This window comes from Neodiprion lecontei, chromosome 2, assembly GCF_021901455.1.
Source record: "Neodiprion lecontei isolate iyNeoLeco1 chromosome 2, iyNeoLeco1.1, whole genome shotgun sequence".
In the NCBI taxonomy this organism is placed as follows: domain Eukaryota; kingdom Metazoa; phylum Arthropoda; class Insecta; order Hymenoptera; family Diprionidae; genus Neodiprion; species Neodiprion lecontei.
Genome location: NC_060261.1, coordinates 9,236,906 through 9,257,656, shown reverse-complemented (window position 1 = coordinate 9,257,656; position 20,751 = coordinate 9,236,906). Strand labels below are relative to the sequence as shown.

The following is a 20,751-nucleotide window of genomic DNA, read 5'->3' as shown; positions in this document are numbered from 1 at the left end:
CGCCGCTCGGCGTTCTTATACATCCTTTCTAATAAAACGAACAAAGAGTTTTCACCTCGTAGCTGTAGTTAGAGGGAATAGCTAACCGCGGCGTATAGATTGCCGGGTACAAGGTGCGATACGAAAACGTATCCAGCCGAAGCCGTCGCGACGTCAACGTAACGTGTGACGTTGAAATTCAGTCTCGGTTTCTACGTCTCAAGTTTTTGCGTAGTTGAAAAAAGCAATCCGAGAATTTAAACCTCGATAAAACTGATACGAATATAATTTCTAAAGAAACTTTACGAGAACCGGTTTTTTCTCTCGCGTTTTACCGTGCCGACCGTCTCACGACCACGCGCTGCAGTAAAACAGTATATATTATACATGCTGTTCTTAAATACTCCGATGAGGAAATGACTTCGGCGACATCCCCAGCTCAAGCGGCTCAAATGACCGACTCGATCGGTCAAGTACAATAGAAATATCCACAAACGCAGTGGGTTTGGGACTCGAATATTTTTCGTCCGACGACATAAGACGAGAAGAAATGAAATAAATGTATAAGAACATGAGTCGGTGGAGCGGAAAACCCGAAACCACCCCTGTAACCGGTAGCGGGTAAGATGACGGAGGGTCGTCCGTACGTTGCGTTACCAGTTCTGACCTTTTTCTTTTTTTTTTTTTGCCCAAAGCTGCCCCGGTTCTAAACTAACGTTAACATCTTTCCGAGGAGAGTTTTATTTTGAAATGTATAGAAAAAAAAAAAATTAAACCTGCCCCCACCTCGGAGGTGGCAACGTTGTTCGCGGACGACCCCCAAGGTATATTGTTGGGAAAAACAACTCACCAGCGTCGTCGAGGGTTCGCCTGGCATCGTCCCCGATTCTGTCCCCCCGTCCGTCGCCCGTAAGCTCGTCCTTTTCTTTGTTGTCCTCGGAGTCGGATAGAACGGCGTCGTCGTCGTCGTCGGTCTTGTTCTTCGGTTCCCAGGTCATCTTGTTCTCCTTCTTGAGCCGTCTCCGGGCGTTGGCGAACCAAGTCGATACCTGGGTGAGGGTCATCTTGGTGATGATGGCCAGCATGATCTTCTCGCCTTTGGTTGGGTACGGGTTTTTCTTGTGCTCGTTCAGCCACGCCTTTAACGTGGCCGTCGACTCCCTCGTCGCGTTTTTGCGCCTGGCGGCCAAATCGTATCCTGCACCGTACCTGCAAATACACGACCACGTTGACCCAGGCTGATCCAGGCTAAACGAGATTCTGCAATCGAAATCTGCAAGTATAATTCTCCCTGCCTAGGCAGCCTTGCTCCTCTCTCAGCGCCGAGGCTTCTATGCCTCTCTACGATACCTACGATCCTACCCACTGACTACAACATACACCTGCGCAACGCCAGGAGGTATAAACGGCCCTGTCAAACGGCCCAGGCCGGCAACCTCGCTTCGTGACAACGCTATAAACCCATAGATACCTCATTGTGACAAGATAAACTTTCACCTCAAAACCGAATAAAATAAACAGGTTTACAGCCTCTCTTTCTATTCTATTTCTTTTCTACTTTATATACACGATTTAACAGGTGCTGTTAAGGAGACCTAGTATTTACAAAAAAATAAAAAATCCCTCGCGGTTCGGCCAACTCCTAATGCCTTTCTTCTTCGTCAAAGCTCTATCCGTTCGTTTGTCCGACCAACGATCCATTCATCCAGTCATTCGTTTTTCCTAATTCTCCTCACATATACCTACGTACACATATTACAGAAATGCTGTAATTCGATCCATTCATCGAGAATACGACGGTCGATGTCGGACAAATCGGTTCTCTTGGAGCAGTAACGGTATAACATAATCGCTTCGCACGAGTCATTTGAGCTGTTTAAAAACTTATCGACCGAATCACTCGCTGCGCCTCTGTGACGTTACGCGAACGGTGGTGACACGAATATTCATCAAGAATTTCTATCCTCGTGATTTATCGAGACGCGTTCGTGGCTGTGCTTCTGCATATCTTACGGACCGGGTGAACCGTTACTTCTCTGACAATGTCCATTTATGATTATACTCGGTCTCGAGTGGCTGAAATTTCGTCGCTACAGCTCTGGTCCGTGGGTAATATCGGGCATTAATTCAAGATCGGCGAGGCTGATAGACGTCGGATCGTTAAATTGTCAGTTTCGTGTAACGGGTATAGATAGTGAAACTCTGTATCCCAGCGTGATTCCGTCTCCGAGTTTTTGATCCACTCCCCGAGCGATCGACGACCTTCTTACTTATTCAACACGAGGTAGGATAAGTAAGTTTCTCGTCAGGTTTTCGACGTGGATATATTCGTAGCCGAAATTGACGAGCGCCGAACCGCTTTCACATACTGTTCACGGCGACTGCATTCGGCATGACGTACAAATACAGGTATCGTTAAAAATACTGTTTGAATATCGTTGGAATGACGAAAAACGAGGTCCGCCTAACCATTTTGCGCTATCGTCGATCCTTTTTTGGTTATTGCAACGCTGAATCAGTTTCCGAGGTTTACTCTACTTTTTTAGTCAAATAAGGCTTTATCGTCAATTTATCGTTGCACAAGCGTTAAATTTTCGCAACAATTACAAGAAAATATAGTAACAGTGATCGCAATGAGAAAGAATATTAACGGATACTAGACTTTCTGGTAACAGTTATAAAACTAATTTTCATTTTCTACCTAGAACTATATTTTTCGATTCTGTTAAAAAATGAAAATAGTTAAGGACTGAGCGGTAACCGGAAGTAAAAATTTCTCTCATTGTGAGAGAAAACTCCGATATGCCGAGATTGTGGGACGGTGACACGAGAGAAGTTAATTTCACGTGTTCGTTGTCGTTTCCTTTACACCAAACGACTCGACAAACGGTATAACGTACATAAGTATAACATTTACGAGGATTGGTATAGCGGTTTAAGCCCCGTGGTGATTATCCTCCGCGCCGTGCAGCGAGACAAAGAAGAAGGAGGAAGGAGAAAAAAGTAAGACGAAAGAAACGATATAGCGAAGAGAGAGAGAGAGAGAGAGAGAGGGAGAGGGAGCGAGCGAAGCTGCAGGATTCGGTCCCCGGCACCCGGGGTGAGAAGCGAGAAAATAAAAAGCCCGTTTCACCCCCTATTAAACCGCCGTCTATACCTCTTTATAGACGGGAAAAAAGGCGGCGGCAACGGTTTCGTACAGCGCAATGCGGTGGCAGTCCAAGCGTCGGGGCGTTAGGCCGAGAGCCTTTCTCAGAGGCTCTGGTTTCTTCCAATAAAACCACCGTTCGCTCACTTCTCAAAAAATCGTCAAGGTACGGGCACGCGGGAGAAGAGAGTCGAGGCGGAAGAGGTGGTAATAAAAAAGAATAAAAAGACTAAAAAAAGAAGAAGAAACAAATAGAAACAAAAAAAAAAACACCCATCAAGGAGATGAAGAAGAGGCGAAGCAGAGAGATAGAAGAGAGAAAAAATACAGTCGATTGGCCGCCGCCATTGTAGCTTCGGCTCGACGTAAACTCCGTGGAAAATCAACGATCCAGAAATAACATGGCTGAAGAGGTATCTACAACCACGAAATTCTCTACAGCCAATGAAACGGACATTTTGTGTTAACCCTTCTTTGTTCATCTATTTAGCGACTATCGTTTCTTGGTTTATTTTCCTTTCCTTTCCACTTTTGGGAACGAGTACGAAATCGTACCGTTCGAGAATAAATTCGACGTTATTGTGGATTTGTGAGAAAAGAATTGAAAAATTGATACGTTTTAAGATTTGGACAACGATCGATGTTGTTTCGGTTCTAGCTTCAATTTTGAAAAAAATCAAGAAACTAAGAATACGGAGAAGAATTTCGAGCTTTCGAGATTACCTGACCGAAAGATCTTCCATTGAAGCCAGAAATTAATCTTCGAGCCCATAAACTTGGATCCGTATAATTGTGGCACGCCATACGCGACCGAGAGTGTATTAATAAGGTACTCGAGTCCTCGGCATATATCCGCAAGCTCCTGGGATATTGTAATAACGATACGGCGCAGGTTGGAACTAGGCGGTGAGTCTCCTCTCCTATAAGCGGTGTCGGATATGAGGGAGTGCCTATGCAGCAGGGCGTTAGCAATAGACCGAGAGCTTGCGAGCGGCGAAGCGAAGCTCTTGAGCGACTCATTACGGGCTTTGCATATGGCGACGTCAACCTGGAAAGGTTAACCAATATTGGCAGAGCGCCCGTAATTACGTCGCCCGCATCGTCGCTCGGTGGGCTTCAATAGCCGCCCCCCCTTCACCGACGGGCAAACACCCCCTCGGCCGCTGTGTAAGTGCCCGCTGCCCTAGGTACGCCGGATTCGGGATTCGCCTAGCTCTAGACGCCGATGCGGTCCAGGCTGACTCCTGCATATCCATGCACGAGGGGTTGTTGTCCTGGCTTCCGTCCATCCGTCGTTTAACGAAGCGTACGTAATCAAAGCTACGAAAAAACACTTGAACTTGACGCCATGAAGTCAGCGTAGCTCGCACATTGGCTCATCGTTTTTGCAAAACTGCTTCTTCCTGGCTCCCGCCTTTTCTCTTAGACCACGCAGGAGTTTGGAAACCGGAAATTTTAAGTTACGATTACCGCTAACTATTTTCATTTTTTACCACAATCGATAAATATAGTTCTAGGTACAAAATGAAAATTAGTTTTATAGCTGTTACCGGAAATTCTAGTATCGGTTATTATTCTTTCTCATTATCATCACTGTTACTAGATTTTCTTGTAAATGTTGTGAAAATTTAATGTCTGTGCAACAATAAATTGACGTCAAAGTCTTATTCAACTAAAAAAGTAGAGTAAACCTCAGAAACTGATTTTGCGTTGCAATAACCAAAAAAGGATCGACGATAGCACAAAATGGTTACGCGTACCTAGTTTTTCGTAATTTCAACAATATTCAAACAGTTTTTTACCGATACCTGTTTTACTGAATTTTTCTACTTACTGTAACAAATGAGATTTTTCTCAGTGCACAAAAGTAGAAATGTTTTGTCACTTAATGTTTATATTCGTTGTTGTAATTGTTGGAAGCAGTTTTACAAGAATGATGAACCTAACCTAGCTTCTCTCTTCCGGACACAAGTTGAGTTCGATTGACGGTTACATTCTTTTCCGAACTAAGTTTCACGGATGCTTAATGCAAGTATTCATAAAGGATTTGCACATTTTTTCGCATCGTTGTACAGTTTGTATACTTAAAATTTGATTGTAAATAAAATATGCTTTTACAGTTCTAAGGAGGGTCCCTCTCAAAGGGCCGAAACGTGAAATGAGATTTTATTATTATAATTAGGTATAACCCGTAGTAAAAGTACTCCGACCTCCAGGATCCGCAGCTGCGGTTTGTCCGCAGGTGTTTCCCCGCGTCTCCGTGCAGCGGCAGGCCCGAGTGGTTGCGTTTGTATTTATTATACCGTGTGTCGTACGAAATCTGCTCCCGAGTCTGCGAGTGTATTAAAGGGCGAAACGCCGAGTTATGAGGGTATTTTTTTCGCAGATTTGATTCACCGCCCCCGCGCACTGAACGTGTGTATATTCCTACATGCGGAGCCAAGGGAAGGTAGGGGTGGCATTATGGACGCGGATCGCGAGGGTGGGACTCGCTCGAGGGCTGCATGTGGGCGAGGGGTGCGAAAGAGCTTTATTCAATGCTCCGAGGTGGGTATACGCCTGAGCCACCCCGCAACCATCCCCCAAAATGTATCGAGTGCGCCACTCGTCTACGGCACTGCACGGCAAACACCCATGGCTCTTATCAATTCTATTAACGTCTCCTTAATCCCTCGCCATTATCCCCCTCGCTGCATTAGACGACTCCGCGATGCACTCTTTATTTATGTGTACGTTACGTACATTTATATACCTCGCATAACGTATATCCGCTGATATTTCTCACACGCTCGTTTTTTTTTTTTTTTTTTTGCCAACAGTACGAATTTTTAATCTCTTTTTCTTTTCACAGGTAAACAAAAAAACTCATTTTTCGTCGACTTTGTATTTAAGTGAATGAATTTTCATTCTATACATCGAATAATAACCAAAATCTTCATTTAATACTTATAAAGTTGGCCTTTGTCGTTTTTTTACGTTGATAAATAAGTCTTGAAGGTTTTGGTTGATGTTATAAGCAGCAGGTAGCAGCACGTTGAAATAAAAAGTAAATTTTATCTAATAAAACTAATTTTTCGCCTATTAGTTACGTGGAAGAAATCAAAATTTGCACATCTAGAATCCAGACTCAAAATTCGTGTTGTCCAGTGTAATTAATCAATCGGTAAAGCTTCCGTTGATTACGCATGACTCTTAATTAATTCTAGTCAAAACAATTAACAAGGATTGTTAAAATACCGCGGAATGTACATCACTTTGACTTGACTGAAAGAAATAAAAATATCAGAAGAATAATTTATTCCACGTTTAGTTATCGCAAGAGTAAGTGTTTTTACTGTACACTCCTTTTTAATATCTAATAACACACGATACTGTTGAGCGTGATTTTTGTTAAATTTACATACCCGGACGTTTTAAATTTGATTTTCGATCTCGCGATATTGTTGATTTTTCGTTAAATCGGTCAAGCGGTAAGTGAAAAACTACTACTAAACGGTAATTTGCAAATTTTATGTAATCAAAACTGCCCGAGAAATTGTTTCACAAACCTAAAAATGTCTAGTTAGGATCGCTCAAATTTATTACTGCAAAAAAAAAAAATAAAAAAAAAAAAAATATTAATAATAATTATAATTCACTAGATCTAACGTGTAACATCGTTAGGAGAGTGATGATCAATATTCATCCAAACGTCGTCCGAAACTTGTCTGGCATTGGCAATGAGTCTTTTGGGAGCAAGATCAGTATATGAGATAAATTCCGCGTGAGGAGCATGAATTTCCTTTTAAATTGGAATGATAATTCAATTCAAAGCATACAAATGGACAATCTAATTATGTAAGCAAATGATGATGGTGACACGTGTACTAATTGAATTAGCACCTGATTTCACGCATCTCTCACCAACTCGAAAGATTGTAATCGCTAGGCGCAACATCGCATCAAAACGTCAAAACAACTGGCAGTAATTACACGTAGGGTATAACGATGGATTTGACAGAACTGGAATCCGATTGATGTCAAGTTCGTTCGAACGTTCGATTCTGTCACACATCGTGAATCAGTGAGAGTGAATTTTTCAGTTGAAATTAACCCGTTAAAGCAAAAGCATTTTCAATTCCAGCATCCCTGGACGTGCCGAATCCTTCAACCCTTGTCCTTCGAGTTTGAAATCGAGCCGAGAGTTAGTTTGTTTCCGACTACCGTACAAGAGGAATTAAAAGACGAGTAGAGAAAGAGGTCCAATCCATCCGGCAGTCAAAACTGAAAGGGGTTAACTATGAAAAGTTGGAGAACCCCGGCAGGGTGAGACAATGGATCAAAGCGATGGAAAGCGACGGTGGTTTATACATCACGGAACGACAATGGTACACGAGGTAAAATGGAAGTGGATGAGGAACCGGAATAGGAATAGGAAGAGGAAGAGAAAGAGGAGGAGGACGGTAGTATTATTAAGCAAGTAAATTAATAGTGGCTCGTAAAGGCTCAGTCGGTGGCGACGGTGAAACTGGGGTTGGCAGAGAGGGTGGATTCCGTAATAAACAATGCCTACCTACCCCACCGCTGCACACGCTTGGGCGTACACACCTACACACAGATCTAGGCACGGCACGTGCATGCCTGTAAAGCAAACGGTGGTGGAGGGGGAGGGGGAGGCGGAGGCGGCGTCGGGCAGGGTTGCCAACCGGCAAGTAAAGCACCTGTGAGAGCTGGCTGAGCGCCGGGGCGCCGGGGGAGGCGGCAAAACCCCCGGGTGGAAACCCAATCGATAAACTCCGACTCCTCCGTGTCTATAGACACCGGCACCGTGGTACCAGCCGCCGATACGTTGCGTCGAGTTGCGTCGCGTTGCGTTGCGCGTTACGTTGTACGACGGGTAGGTATAGGTACCTACGTCGCGTTACGTTACGTAGTTGCGTTAGTGATGCAGCGGAGTATATACCCAACGGAATAACCGCCATTACTTCTACACCCACTCAACGCTCAACCGCCTACAGCCATTTTGCTTTTCGTTTGTCCTATCGTTCGCCTCCCTCCGATCGTATATACTTGTATATACATACGTATACGTGTACCGAATGTAACGACCAACCAACCCTCTGATACTCCCGCACCCTCTTGGCCCAGATTCAAAATTGATCCGTCCGCAGAGCGATGATGAAAATCAGAAAACTACTTTGTACAGGTATACCTAGCGCTTGAACATCTGGATGACAAATTGTCGTTTTTTTTTTTTTCTCGAACCGGTAACGAAGACTCGGGATGTTCGAACTTGCTTAATTTTTACTAATTTCTTGACAACGATCCGCTGAAATACCGATTTACGATGAGTTATAACGACGATTTTTCAGAGACGAGAATGAAAAAGAACGAATTTTAAAAACACCGCGCGGCTTTCGCGTTCCATCAACGCCGTCACAAGACTCGTATTATGAAAAACCTGTTACCGATGTCAAAGCCACGTCGTGGAGTTATGTCACTTCTGTTCACGGTTGTTTTTTTTTTTTTATACTTTTTCTTTATTCGTTTTTTTTTCCCCCCCACTTCAACGGGGAGAGAAAACCACAGAAAGAGGAAGTTGTACCATAGGATAGCGTGTCGATCCATCGAAATATTTGACTTGTTAATCGTGAGATTTTTGAATTAGCATAAAACCACAACGTCGCCCGCTGGTTCCGACGGGTCAAACCTCTTGTCAAATAATTAATTTCCAAACGAAGTATACTTCAGATTGCACGTTATGTATTTTTGAATTCTGTAAAGCCGTGTATGCACGATTCGAGTGTGTAGCTAGCTACTGATTACGAATTAGCGTTGCGAGCAGAAGCGCAATTAAATTAAATTTTATTTAATTAGTTGAACGAAAGAGAAAAAACAAACTTGGCAGGGATTTAAAAGACGTATATTATAATTTAGTACAGTACTAATAATAATAATAATAATTTCCAGTTCTTTCAAACTTTAGTATTCGTTACAAATTATTGATCATCATTGGCCTGTTATTCTTTCAATGCGATGTTTGAGAATTCGTAACCAGAGTGAAAAAATTTCTTGAAAATAAATATTGAATTTCCATTAGTTACGTTACGACAGATTGCGGTGTGATGCGATTGGAAAAAAAATTGGTGGTATTTTAGTCGGATGAACGGGAAGCGCTTATCGATGTGAAGCTTTCTTCGCGAGAGGATTGAATTAAGAAATATATTAGTTAGTTACTCGGGTCACCGCGACTCTCCTTGGCGTCGACACGGTTATTTTTTTTATTTATTTTTTTTTTACATCGAGACGCGGGTACATTGCGCGGAGTACACGAAACGGCTTTCCAAAAAGTGTCTAAGTTTAACCCCGGCTTGCCAATGACTAATGAGCCGTCTCCCGACTCGCCTGTCCGCGTAAATCCACGCCCTTCGAGTTCACCGTTTATTTTTGAGTCGGCGGCGTCGAAGATTACGCCCCGAGAGTCGACGGCCCGCCTATGCCGGCTCTCTTATCTCTCCACCACCCAATTTTATCTCGAAATACCCAAAGCCCACCTATGCAACGATCCTGGACGTCCGACTTTCTCCTCCATTCGAAAGCTGCCGCCGCGCCTTACTTACTCAAGGAGATCGTACTTGCCTGTGTGTAACGCGGATAATGGCAGCATCGTCAGCCCCTTAATTAAAGGGGTTATACGCGTAATCGGTCGATGTATATCGACAACGTGAGGAGATTCGAATCGGCTATCGGGGACTAATTACTCTTGTAATTAATAGACGACGTCCAATTGAATTTGTTGATTAGTCACCGCTACTGCTTCGGGGCTCGACTCGCGCCTCGGTTATAGGTGGATACCTGATTCGACACCGCGTCATCCTTGTGTTATTATGCGTTTAAAAAAAGAAAAGAAAAAAAAAAAAGAAAACAAGTTTTCAGATCGACACTCGGAAAGTTCTACAACCATAAATATTCGCTCGTCGTCGGAAAACGGTTAGCAAACTATTTTTTCTCCAACTCTTACAAGCTTTCTTGTTTTCTATCGCATCTTTCGATTGCAAATATATATATATATAATATACCGGAACGTGATCAGGGGAAAAAAATTTCTACAATAAAAATACCCAGTCTTTTTTGCACATTTTTCAAAAACCGGAACGGACGTAGATATTTACACGTACACGTAAAATCAAAAACTATGCTAATTTTGTATGTTATATTCCGAGGATTGTGCAAGCTCACAATTGGACTATAAATTATTCGCTAAAATTCTGGCTCTACTTTTTGAGGCTACTAATTTTCTTCTTTAACCTTTTGAGTCACAGTGGTAATTATTCTTACCACCTATTTTATATACATAATTACATATATTGTATATTTAAAGAAGTTTTCAACGACTTTTTGCTATTTCTGATAATATATAAATAGATTATTAATATACGAGAGTAACTGTTGCGAGATAATGAAAATTATTATTGTTAGAAACAAATTGATTGAGTAAAATCATGAAAATTGAAAGAAAAATTCATTTCCGAGAAGGTTACTCCTATACACTAAAAGTTTTTGGGGTCGCTGATTAGGAACCTGAAGTCGGATTTAAAAAATTCAAGATGGCGGATCCAATATGACAGACGAAACTTTCAAATTCGATCGAAACCGAAGAAAACACTCTGTCCAGGTATTTTCGAGGCTGCTGATAACGAATTTGAAATCAGATTTTGAAAACTCAGAACAGGTAATCGAATCAGCAAGCCCAACAACCCCTGAATAGAGTTTTTGGACCGTATTCGATCAAATTTGAAATTTTCGTCCACTACAGTGGATCATTCATTTAAAATTTTTACTTTCCGATTCAGATTCGTAGACTTGGCAGAATAATGTACGACTCAAAGAGTTAAAGCGGCATCAATGGATCGTTTCAAAAACTATGTTTTGACGAATGACAAAAACTAGTGTTTTCGACTTGACTGTATCATGCGCCAAAAATTAAAAAAAAATTTGTGGATTTCTCTTCGCTACCAAGCGAAGCGTGCAAAGAACAATTCGGAAGAAAATTCTAAAAAAAAAAAAAAAAAACTCTCCCTTCGTACTTCTCTTTGGGCCGAATGCCCGCCACTCAACAAGAGGGACAGAGGCGGCAGGGTACGCCTTGGCGTGCATGAATATTAATTAAGGTGAATAAATATGCGTAATGCAAGACTTACCCGTAAGCAGCCAGGGTTGGATCGTAGGGATAGTAGCCTGTGGCTGCGGGTTGGAGAGCGGCGGTGCCCCAGGCGGTGCCCATGTCCGGCGTCATTCCCATCCCCGTCGCGTCCTTCAGCCCGTAGGGGTTACCCTGAAACACATTCAAATATTCATTTTCATTAGACCGCTGGACCGCCGCCATTGGTTATAGTGCCCGTGCACTATATTACAGCAAGAGTCCGAAGGAGATGACAGGATTCACGTTGCAAGGAATTGAATTGTTATTTATTTCTACTTTTATTTTTCTTTTTTTTTCTTTTTTTTTCACAGAGAAATTTATGCTACAGATTTCGGCGATGGTCGGTCGCAATCGTTACCTCATTATTACCACACGTTACACTACGCTTAAGTCGAAAAGAAGTTCGTCGAAAGGAGAATGACGATAAGATAAGATAAGATAAATGGGTTTTTAAGTACCGTATACGGATACTCCGCGGTGGTGGTATTTCGAGGGGCAAAGAAAAAAAAACAAAAAAGTGAGCAGACAAATGACGTCAGAAATTTGTTCGTAATAATTTATGAGCAACTCAAAGTGTCCATTACTTACTCAACCGACTCGTACGCGACGAAGCGACGAGACCTATACTCGAAATACAAATTAATTTTAACGGGCGTCAATAGTTCACGGGGCTTTGAAACGATGCGGATGAGACGCGTCGTCTTCGTCGGGAATACTGCCGTGTGAACAATACTTATCGGGGACAGATGGAGCGTCTGAACGTGAAAGAGGTGGATGATAGGATGGAAGGGCGATATATAACGAGGAGCGAAAAAGAAGTTGAGCGATTCGATTTGTCCTGAGATTGATTCGATCGCTCCCGTAGCAAAACGTTCGAGCCGTGTAAGACACGGTTAGGTTATCTCGAGCGATTGGCAATATCGTAAGGAAGAGTCGGAGGCTTAAGGTTCGTTCGCGCGATTAGCCTGGTGTGTATAATATATAAGGAAACGTGCGGCGGTAAATCGTTGGGATTTATAGCTATACGAGGACCGAGGAGACTTTTGAATAAAGGAGAGGTGCTGCGGGGTCTCTGATTGCTGGCTGCAAGCTCGCTCGCGTCTCGCATCCCGCGGGTAGGATACCGGTAGGTAAGCTGAGAAAAATTTTATTTGTCACGGTAACTAGTGAAATTCAGTAAAACAAGTATCGTCCAAAAAACTGTTTCAATATCGTTGGAATGACGAAAAACGAGGTACGCCTAACCATTTTGCGCTATCGTCGATCCTTTTTTGGTTGTTGCAACGCAAAATCAGTGTCTTCGGTTTACTCTAGTTTTTTAGTTAAACAAGGCTTTAACGTCAATTTATTCTTGCACAAGCATTACATTTTCGCAACAGTTGCAAGAAAATATAGTAAGAGTGATCGTAATGAGAAAGAATAGTAACGGATACCAGACTTTCCGGTAACAGCTAGAAAACTAACTTTCATTTTGTATCCAGAACTATATTTTTCGATTGTGGTAAAAAATGAATATAGTTTAGGACTGAGCGGTAACCGGAAATAAAATTTTCTATCAGTGTATACCAGTAGGTACCTTCGTAATCTACCACCCCGGACGAATCCGTTCCGCCTTTAGTACCAAAAACAAAGTGGGGAAAAACGAAAGAAGACGAGAACCTGCCGCAGCGTGACCCGGCGATTAGAACCTCATAATAGAATCGAATTTCAGAAATACCAGCACACCGTGTCACTGGAAAAGCCTGGTGCGTAATCCTTGGGACCCGGGCGGTCAGGTCACTCCTCCGCTTCGAAACTCCTAGAGTTAGATTTGGGCATTAGCTAGGCATTAGAGACTCCTAATGGCGACACAATGGGTTATTATTAGAAAATGGGCCAGCTTAGGTCACATTTCTGACGCCAACAGGCATCGCATTACACCGCGCTATTACCGACGGCATCCGACGCGTCGCGACGCTGCTTGACTTGCACCTCAAACCTTATTGGCCTCTGATTCTTTTCATCCGTTCCCCATTTTCCCATTGAGAGTGACCATCCATTATTATTACTCTATATTCCAAGGAAGAGCCTCCGAGGAATGATTCTTGACCTTAGCTTCAGAGTTTTGCAATACGACGTTGGAATTATCCATCGAAAGAGTCTCACCTTGACCACGAGGACAGGTCAGGGACATATGTGGGTCAAAGTTGAGGACGTCTTCGACGGTGTTAATCGATCGGTGTAGTCTTGACATCGGTGAATCTGTGACACTGTGACCCAGAGGGAACATGTTCGATTCTAAATATCCGCACGTCCGTTTTCCCATTCTTCTTCTCGCCAAAGGACAAGGGTCCTGGACCAAGGACCGAGAGATGCGGGCAGGTGGTTTTAACGGGTAGCTGCGGGTGGTCACCGAGGTCCAGGAGGTCCGACAGAGCTGCTGCTTGGTAGTTGGATAGATATTGAAAACAATAACCGATCAGGCCTCGGCGCGTTAACTCGTTGATCAGCGTGCGTGGTTCGAATGAGACGTTGAAACGCATTGCGGTCTCTCTTTCACCGTTTCGCTACCGTGACTTCTCACCAAAAATGCAGCCCTTCGATTCTCTGACAAAGTACAACTTGCAACGGGTGAAACTCGAACGGTGCCAGAACGAGTTCAAGACCGTGGAAAAAATTTTTCAGGTTCACCTTGTGGATGTGCACAACCATCTCAACGAAGTACGAATAGCGCCCTAAAAACCGTTCCCATTCTCGCCACGTCGACAAATGTTGGAGCCATAATCAACGGTCGTACATATTTTGAAGAATTTATGCGATTCTCGTTCTCCGCTGTCCGTTTTTCAATCTTTAAAAGGGTCGATTTCTCAGCGTACCGAAGCAGTGCGAAGGGCGAGTAGGTTGGTGTATCGGTGCACCTTATTGCGCAGAGGTGTCGAGAAGTAGACAAGATCGAAAGGCAAAGTCGAGGTAATCGAATTACCACCTCGTGAAGCCGTAGTCCTCGTGGGCTCGGAGTTGTTCCGTACTCGGTGTGTTCGCAACCGAGTCCGTAGATGTCGCCAGGCCCTTCCAGTCAGACCGACCGGCATTATTTTATTCTTTAAACCCTGGGACCACCGAGGCCGTATCGCGCACTCTTATTGCGCTTGTTCTCGCTCCCTGGAGTTCGTTTTATTCAATGCTAATGCTAATCCGATTCTTACTAACCTATAACGCTCGTCATCGAAACTTGCCATTACCCCTCGAGTATCTAGCCTGTAAAGCAGCGTAGGTTGCAAGGTATGCCACGCACCGAAAGCATCCGGCCACGGATCTTCCCACGTCGGGCATTATCTGCATTGTCAAACTTTCAACTCGTTCCTGCCGTGGCGTAACGAACCGAGATTAAGAAATCGCTAACGCCGCGTGGAATCTCGGTACACATCTCGTATCTTTACCAAGATTATTTGCGGTGTCTTTAACCCTTGCTTCAATCCCTGAGGTACAAACGACCCCGCACCATTTCTTCGTGAATTTGAAGTACCAAATTATAAAAAAATCGGCTCTGTGGTGCCATCTGGCGTTTTGATAATTTGTTTCAAAAAGTAGCCATTTAAGAACATGCAAAAAAAAAAAAATTTCAAGTGAAAAATATTTAACAGTTTACTTTGCATAACGATTTTTGTCGCTCGGGTAAAATGACCCCAGTATGTCAAGTACGCGGTTCTACAGAAGTGTGTCAAACAAGGGTTAAGCCAGTGGTTGTTCCAAACACGATTACCGGTTATTCGATCGATTTACTTGCCGGTTCCATTCATGTATTTGCAAAACTAAAATCCGACCTGAAAACTTGACCGCAGAGTAGGTACTTAATCTTCTCTGTGACAGGCGAATGGAATGGAACCTTGTCTTACGGTCCCTGAAATTGACACCGACTTAATATCCCGACTCGAAAGTACATCTAATCGACGACGTAAATTACACGAATGGTCAGTGTTAATTTGAATTTGTACAACAACGTCGAATGAATAACAAGGTGGGTAATTATTATCACGGAGTAATAACTCGCGACCGCTTGTATATCGGAACAAAAACAATGGCAATAAAATAAGCGCACGCAAGCTAGTACAATACGATAGTACGCCCGACTTTACCAGTCATGCACACTGAAAATAGATCACACTAATCATACAGTATTGTATTACATCCAGAATGATGTATTGGCTTGTTTTCATTGGTTTATTCCTTCGAGTAAGCAGTTGTACAATTTTTTTTATGTCTTCAAACACCGTTAATTCTTTTTACTTGTTACTCAACTTCTTTTCTTTTGTTTTTTTTTTTTTTTTACCAAGCATACGAACCGAGGAGAATAAGATTCGTTGAAAATATCTTGTACGTACGTGATTACGAATAATCCAGTGAAAAAATTAACAATTTTGAATATTTAACGATATGAAAATGCACAAATAAACGAATCTAATTTTCTCTTTGTAATTTGAAACCGAGTTTGAAAAAAAAAAAAAAAAAAAAAAACAGGGTGATGGGATGGGCAAAAGTTAATCCTGCCAGCTTTATCATCGATGGCTCAATCAAGTTTTTTCCTTATTTTCTCGTCAACGACGAATATGTACTTTAATTACAAACGTTTTGAATGAGCAGTTCAAGTCGCAATACAGCGATAAATGTGTTACGAACGCGAATCGCGCAAATCTCCGACAGATCTCGATCGATCGCTGGTAAGTTTTTTGCTCGTTTCCGCACACTACTAGAATTGTATAGTAAAGCGGAGCTAGCTAAAACACCGGGATTTGTCGCATGGTTAGTTTCTTCTCGGTGTATATAACGTTACATGGAGTGAGGCAAAAGCAACGGCCGTAACGTCGGAGCGAAAAAACATTAAACAAATCTTATATAGGGGGCGGCGGTTCCGCGGCAGAGAAATAAATGTATATCCTTCGAGACTCCCGTCATCCCTACATACATACCGGGACAATCTCTTGAAACTATACATATAATGCGCATGCGCGAGTTTTATCGGCTGCTCGGGCAGGTTGGCCACTCCGAGTTTCAGCTGTCAAACTCTGTTTCTGGCGGTGTTGTAGTTCATACGAATTTTTGAGGTTAGAATCTCAAACAGTCGAGGTAATGACTCGGAAAGTTGATGATAATGCTCTTTGAAAATTGGCTTTATTCGACTAAAATGAGAAATCTGTTTAAATGTTGGGTGCTTGGAAGAAACGCAGCAGGTAGGTGCGAACACTTTATTTAATCATTTTTATTATTTCGTACATTAGAAATAACAGTGGAATTTTTATCTATCAACAGGTGATACGACTAAAATAATTACATCTCTGATATTCACTGTTATCTGCCAATTCAATTTGTCAGACGTACAAAGATCATCGCCACTTTCAAGCAACTAAGCAACTTTCTCACTCTTTTGTGATTTCAGGCGGTAATATTGAATTTTATCACTTTCGAAAATGAGACATTAAACCGAGCGTTCAAGAAATTTAAATATCTCACTATCTGTAACGGAACTGTGAATCTTTTTTTTCTTGAAAATAGTTCAACAAAATTTACGAATAGTCGATAGTCAATGTATTTTTTCCGATTAACAAATTATTGCTACTACTATTTAAAATTTCCGAATGATTATCAGAATTTATTTCGCAAATTTTCAATGATGTTCGATCAAATAAATGAAGGGAACCTAATACTCAAATTGAAAATTCAAGTAATATTAGATTTATTAAAATGATTTCTGTATTTCATGTAAGTGCGGTTCGCAACAAAGAAAATCTAATCGAAAGCGTAGAACTCAGGAACGTAAATCACATCCTGTGACACAAGTTGAAAATCAAGTTTCTCAAAATGCGCCTTAATGTTACAATTAGCTTCAAGGACAATCATGTTTTAGAGTAATGTCAATTTTAAAGTAATGTAAAGATTGTGTCCCTTGTTCCATCAAAATAAATGAATATCTAATTTTTAACGAAGTTTATGAAGATTTTTTTCCAAATAATGTAATCCGATACAATATCTTGTTTATAGTCCTCCGAACATCACCTTCTAACAAGGATATTTGGAAAGAGTCCCTTTGTTGCAGAAACCATTATAAAATTCTTGGTCTTCAATTCGTGCTATTGAATAACTCTGTGTTTCAGATTCCATTTTCAATCTCAAAATGGGATTTTTTTTGCTCCAGATAATGCTAACATGAAATGCAGAAATAATTGCGGTACATGGAGATTCACAAGCTTTCAGTCTTAGCGTAGGACCCGACAAAGAGTGTAAAATTGAATTTGGTTTCAATTGATCGTGCAACTAGCTAGCCAGATGACACCGTCAACTAAGATTAAATTTAAAGACATTTTTAACTGAACTTATTTAACAGTTCTAGATTTAGATTGATTCAGTTTGCCTAGCAAAATTCAACCCTACAATCTAATTGAGGACTTGAAAAACTATTTATCTGAATTCAATGCCAAAGAGAGTAAAAGTAAGCTTCAAAATAAGATACCAAATCAAATGGTATAAAGTTTGAAAAACAATGCTGGTCAATAATAATGCTTGAATTACAATGGTGCACAGAATGATTCCTCGGTAGAATGAATTGGCAGCAACGGTTAAGTAACAAACTTGTCGCTATTGGCTCGATCAAAGTAAAATGATGGGATAGTCAGCCATTATGATCTGTAGTATATCCCGCTCTTCAATTTTGCCTCAAGTGATGTTAAGAAGGTGGCGATGGCCTGATAAAATTCACTCTGGCACCTGATGTCTGACGAAACAACCAGGTTCGATGGTTCTAATGATTGCACCGCTCGAGAAACCAGGATCCTTGCCACCTAAACGTTTTGACCATCAGGTAAGGCATAATTTTCCTCGTGTTAATTAAAGTTTAAACTTCGAGCCTGCTGAAAAAAAAACCAATTTTATCATTGAATCCATGTTAAAATATTGTCATTGTCAAAGATCACGTAATTGGAAATTTACTTACATGCTTCCGTGCCTGACAAATTTAGTCCCGCTTTGACAATGAATTATTTCGTACCTGAAAATATTAGAAGCTATTATTATCAAACAGGATCTTTCGGTATTTTTGAAGGCAAAAGAAACGGCAGCACTTTTTGAAAGGCCACCAATGGCCAGACGAGGGGTGATCAGAAGAGTGGAGATTGGTCTTCCAGTGTTATCGGACGATTGTCTTGTAAGTTATTGTTTGTTTCCTAATTTTTCATTAATAGCATGATTTACACTGTAATATTAACTGTTGTTCTTTTTCTCTTTTTATTCTTGGATTCTGGTGAACCCTCTTTGTTAACGGAACATTGATTGTTGTACAATGGAGCTGCAAAAACTTTGTCAACTAATCAATGATGTCGGCGAGGTTTTTTGTGAGTATTGCGTCGGGTACGTTTTCTGTTAATTGCTACTCTTTGTCCTCCTAAGCTTCGTGTTTAAGATGAATAATTTCTTTATTCCTTGTTACTCATCTCTTTTATTTGTTTCATGTTCATCGGCACTGATTACTGACTTCTGGAGCACTGCACCGTAACGAATCTACTCTGGAAATACCTTCTACTGGGTCTCAACCATTCATTTATTTTTAATTTTATGTAAACAAAGAATCTGTTCACAATAAACATTGTTTTTACTTACCTACCTCTGTTTGTCCAGATTCCGACTTGTTAATGACATTTCACGTTGAATATTAGATTTCTTCTTTCAATAAATAACACCCAATTTCTGTATCATTTGATATTTGCTTTTCCGTTAAATTCTTTATTGCGTCGGTTGAATATCTTCCGAAATCAACCACGGTATTGCTGAACGATACTATTCTTCTTAGACAATTCACGCTACGTAAAAATAAACAGCAGCATAACCTCAATCCACGGCTTTACGCGCGAGAGAATTACAGCTTTTGTTTCATTTAGTGTACGTTGGCGCCTTGCTCAGCAGATGAAAACATCACCGCGGCGCGATTTCACCGACCAATGAGATTAAATTATTTGGCGCATGCGCGTTATATGTATAGTTTCAAGAGATTGTCCCGGTATATGTAATATCGTGCCTCGGGTTTTCTATGGAACGCCGAGCTGAGAGAGAGAAAAAGGGTCCCGTGGTTTCGCTTATAACATACGTATACCCTATATATACACCTAGGTATAATACATACGCGGAATCGATACCGCAGCGACGCGAAGCGACGCGACGCCGTTCGCCGGACGAACCGACGCCTTTTTCTCAGCCCCCGCGGGATTCCGCGTGTCGAGAAAACCCGGGGGAATGAGGAACGGAGAGGGAATCCATTACCATAAAAGAAATTCTGTTAAATTAATACCGGCAGAATAATCTCACGAACTAATCAAGAGCCTCTGCACAGAATCTCGAGTCGCGATCACCGTGCTTGTCAATTGACACACGTTATTGGGAATGATTTCGGAGCAGAATTTCGTTAAAATAGTATATTGTGTGACAAAGAGGTAAACTTTTTTTTTCTGGGACCTAGCGTAAGTTTGTAATCTGCGTAATAGGTGAGCCGATAACGAATATTGCAAATACGCGCGGCGAAAAGACCGTCGCCTCTTTGTTGCACACGTTTTTTCACGAATCACGAAATTTAGGTTAGGTACGCGTAGTGTCAAATTTGTTCGCGACAGCGCATGCGCGCTGTGTAGAAAAGGCCGCTCTTAACTCCTCCGCGCATGCGCATTCGTAGATTCGCTCTACCGTCACAGAAACGGTTACATCGGGTACGGAAAACATGCGCGAGGGAACGAGTAAAATATACTCGCGTTGTATAAAATATTTACCACATCGTATAAAATGTATTCCTTTTCTTTTTTTTTTTTCTCCTTCTCATTGTACAAATAAAGAGTAAAGATTTACATTTTAATTGGACGTCAAGAATTACAGAGAAATATACACCGCGCAGTTCACGCAAACAAGGCGTAATACGCAACGTTTGTATTATTGTGTATTTAGGATCAAGATATCGGATGTAATAATTACACCCGTTTCAAGCAGGCTAGAAAGGTAGCAACAACGGCTGGCTAGCCTCGAAATAACTCTATTGCCGTTTCAATGCGACGGGTTTTCCGCTTCCCTCCATCTCTATTATTTCCTCTGTTCCATGAACAGCAGCTACTATACACACCCAGGATTCCCCCTTGGGAGAGATTTTTATCAGCTCTATATCGACAAACAATTCTCACGCCAACAGATGGCTGCTGATTTAATTTTCGAAATCGGGACCGCGTCGAGCGTTCGGATTGCCTTAGGTTAGAAATCCCTTCGCCTGCTCGACGGCGACAGTTTTATTTTTCTGCCTTTAACGGTTCGAGCAAACCATCGTATAAATCGTATATTCATCAACGATCGATGTGTCTTGATTTTATTTCGATTAGTCGATCTACGTCAAATTATACACTTGCGTGAGAGGATGAGAGGTCAAAATGTCAGAAACAAAGAT

The 20,751-nt window shown here is 41.8% G+C and overlaps 1 protein-coding gene across 6 annotated transcripts in view; it reads right to left on the bottom strand.

Annotated features, from left to right (window-relative positions):
- LOC107219345 (homeobox protein araucan) overlaps nucleotides 1-20,751 on the bottom strand; it is a 70,814-nt gene that overhangs the window by 6,926 nt on the left and 43,137 nt on the right. For 4 of the 6 annotated variants that reach the window (XM_046732640.1, XM_046732639.1, XM_046732642.1 and 1 more), the window contains 2 exons: nucleotides 11,308-11,441; nucleotides 830-1,239 (listed from right to left, as the gene is read on the bottom strand). In XM_046732640.1, coding sequence (XP_046588596.1) covers nucleotides 830-1,239; nucleotides 11,308-11,441 — 544 coding nt within the window. The remainder of the gene's footprint in view (nucleotides 1-829; nucleotides 1,240-11,307; nucleotides 11,442-20,751) is intronic. The other 2 variants (XM_046732641.1, XM_015657543.2) reach the window with 1 other exon arrangement.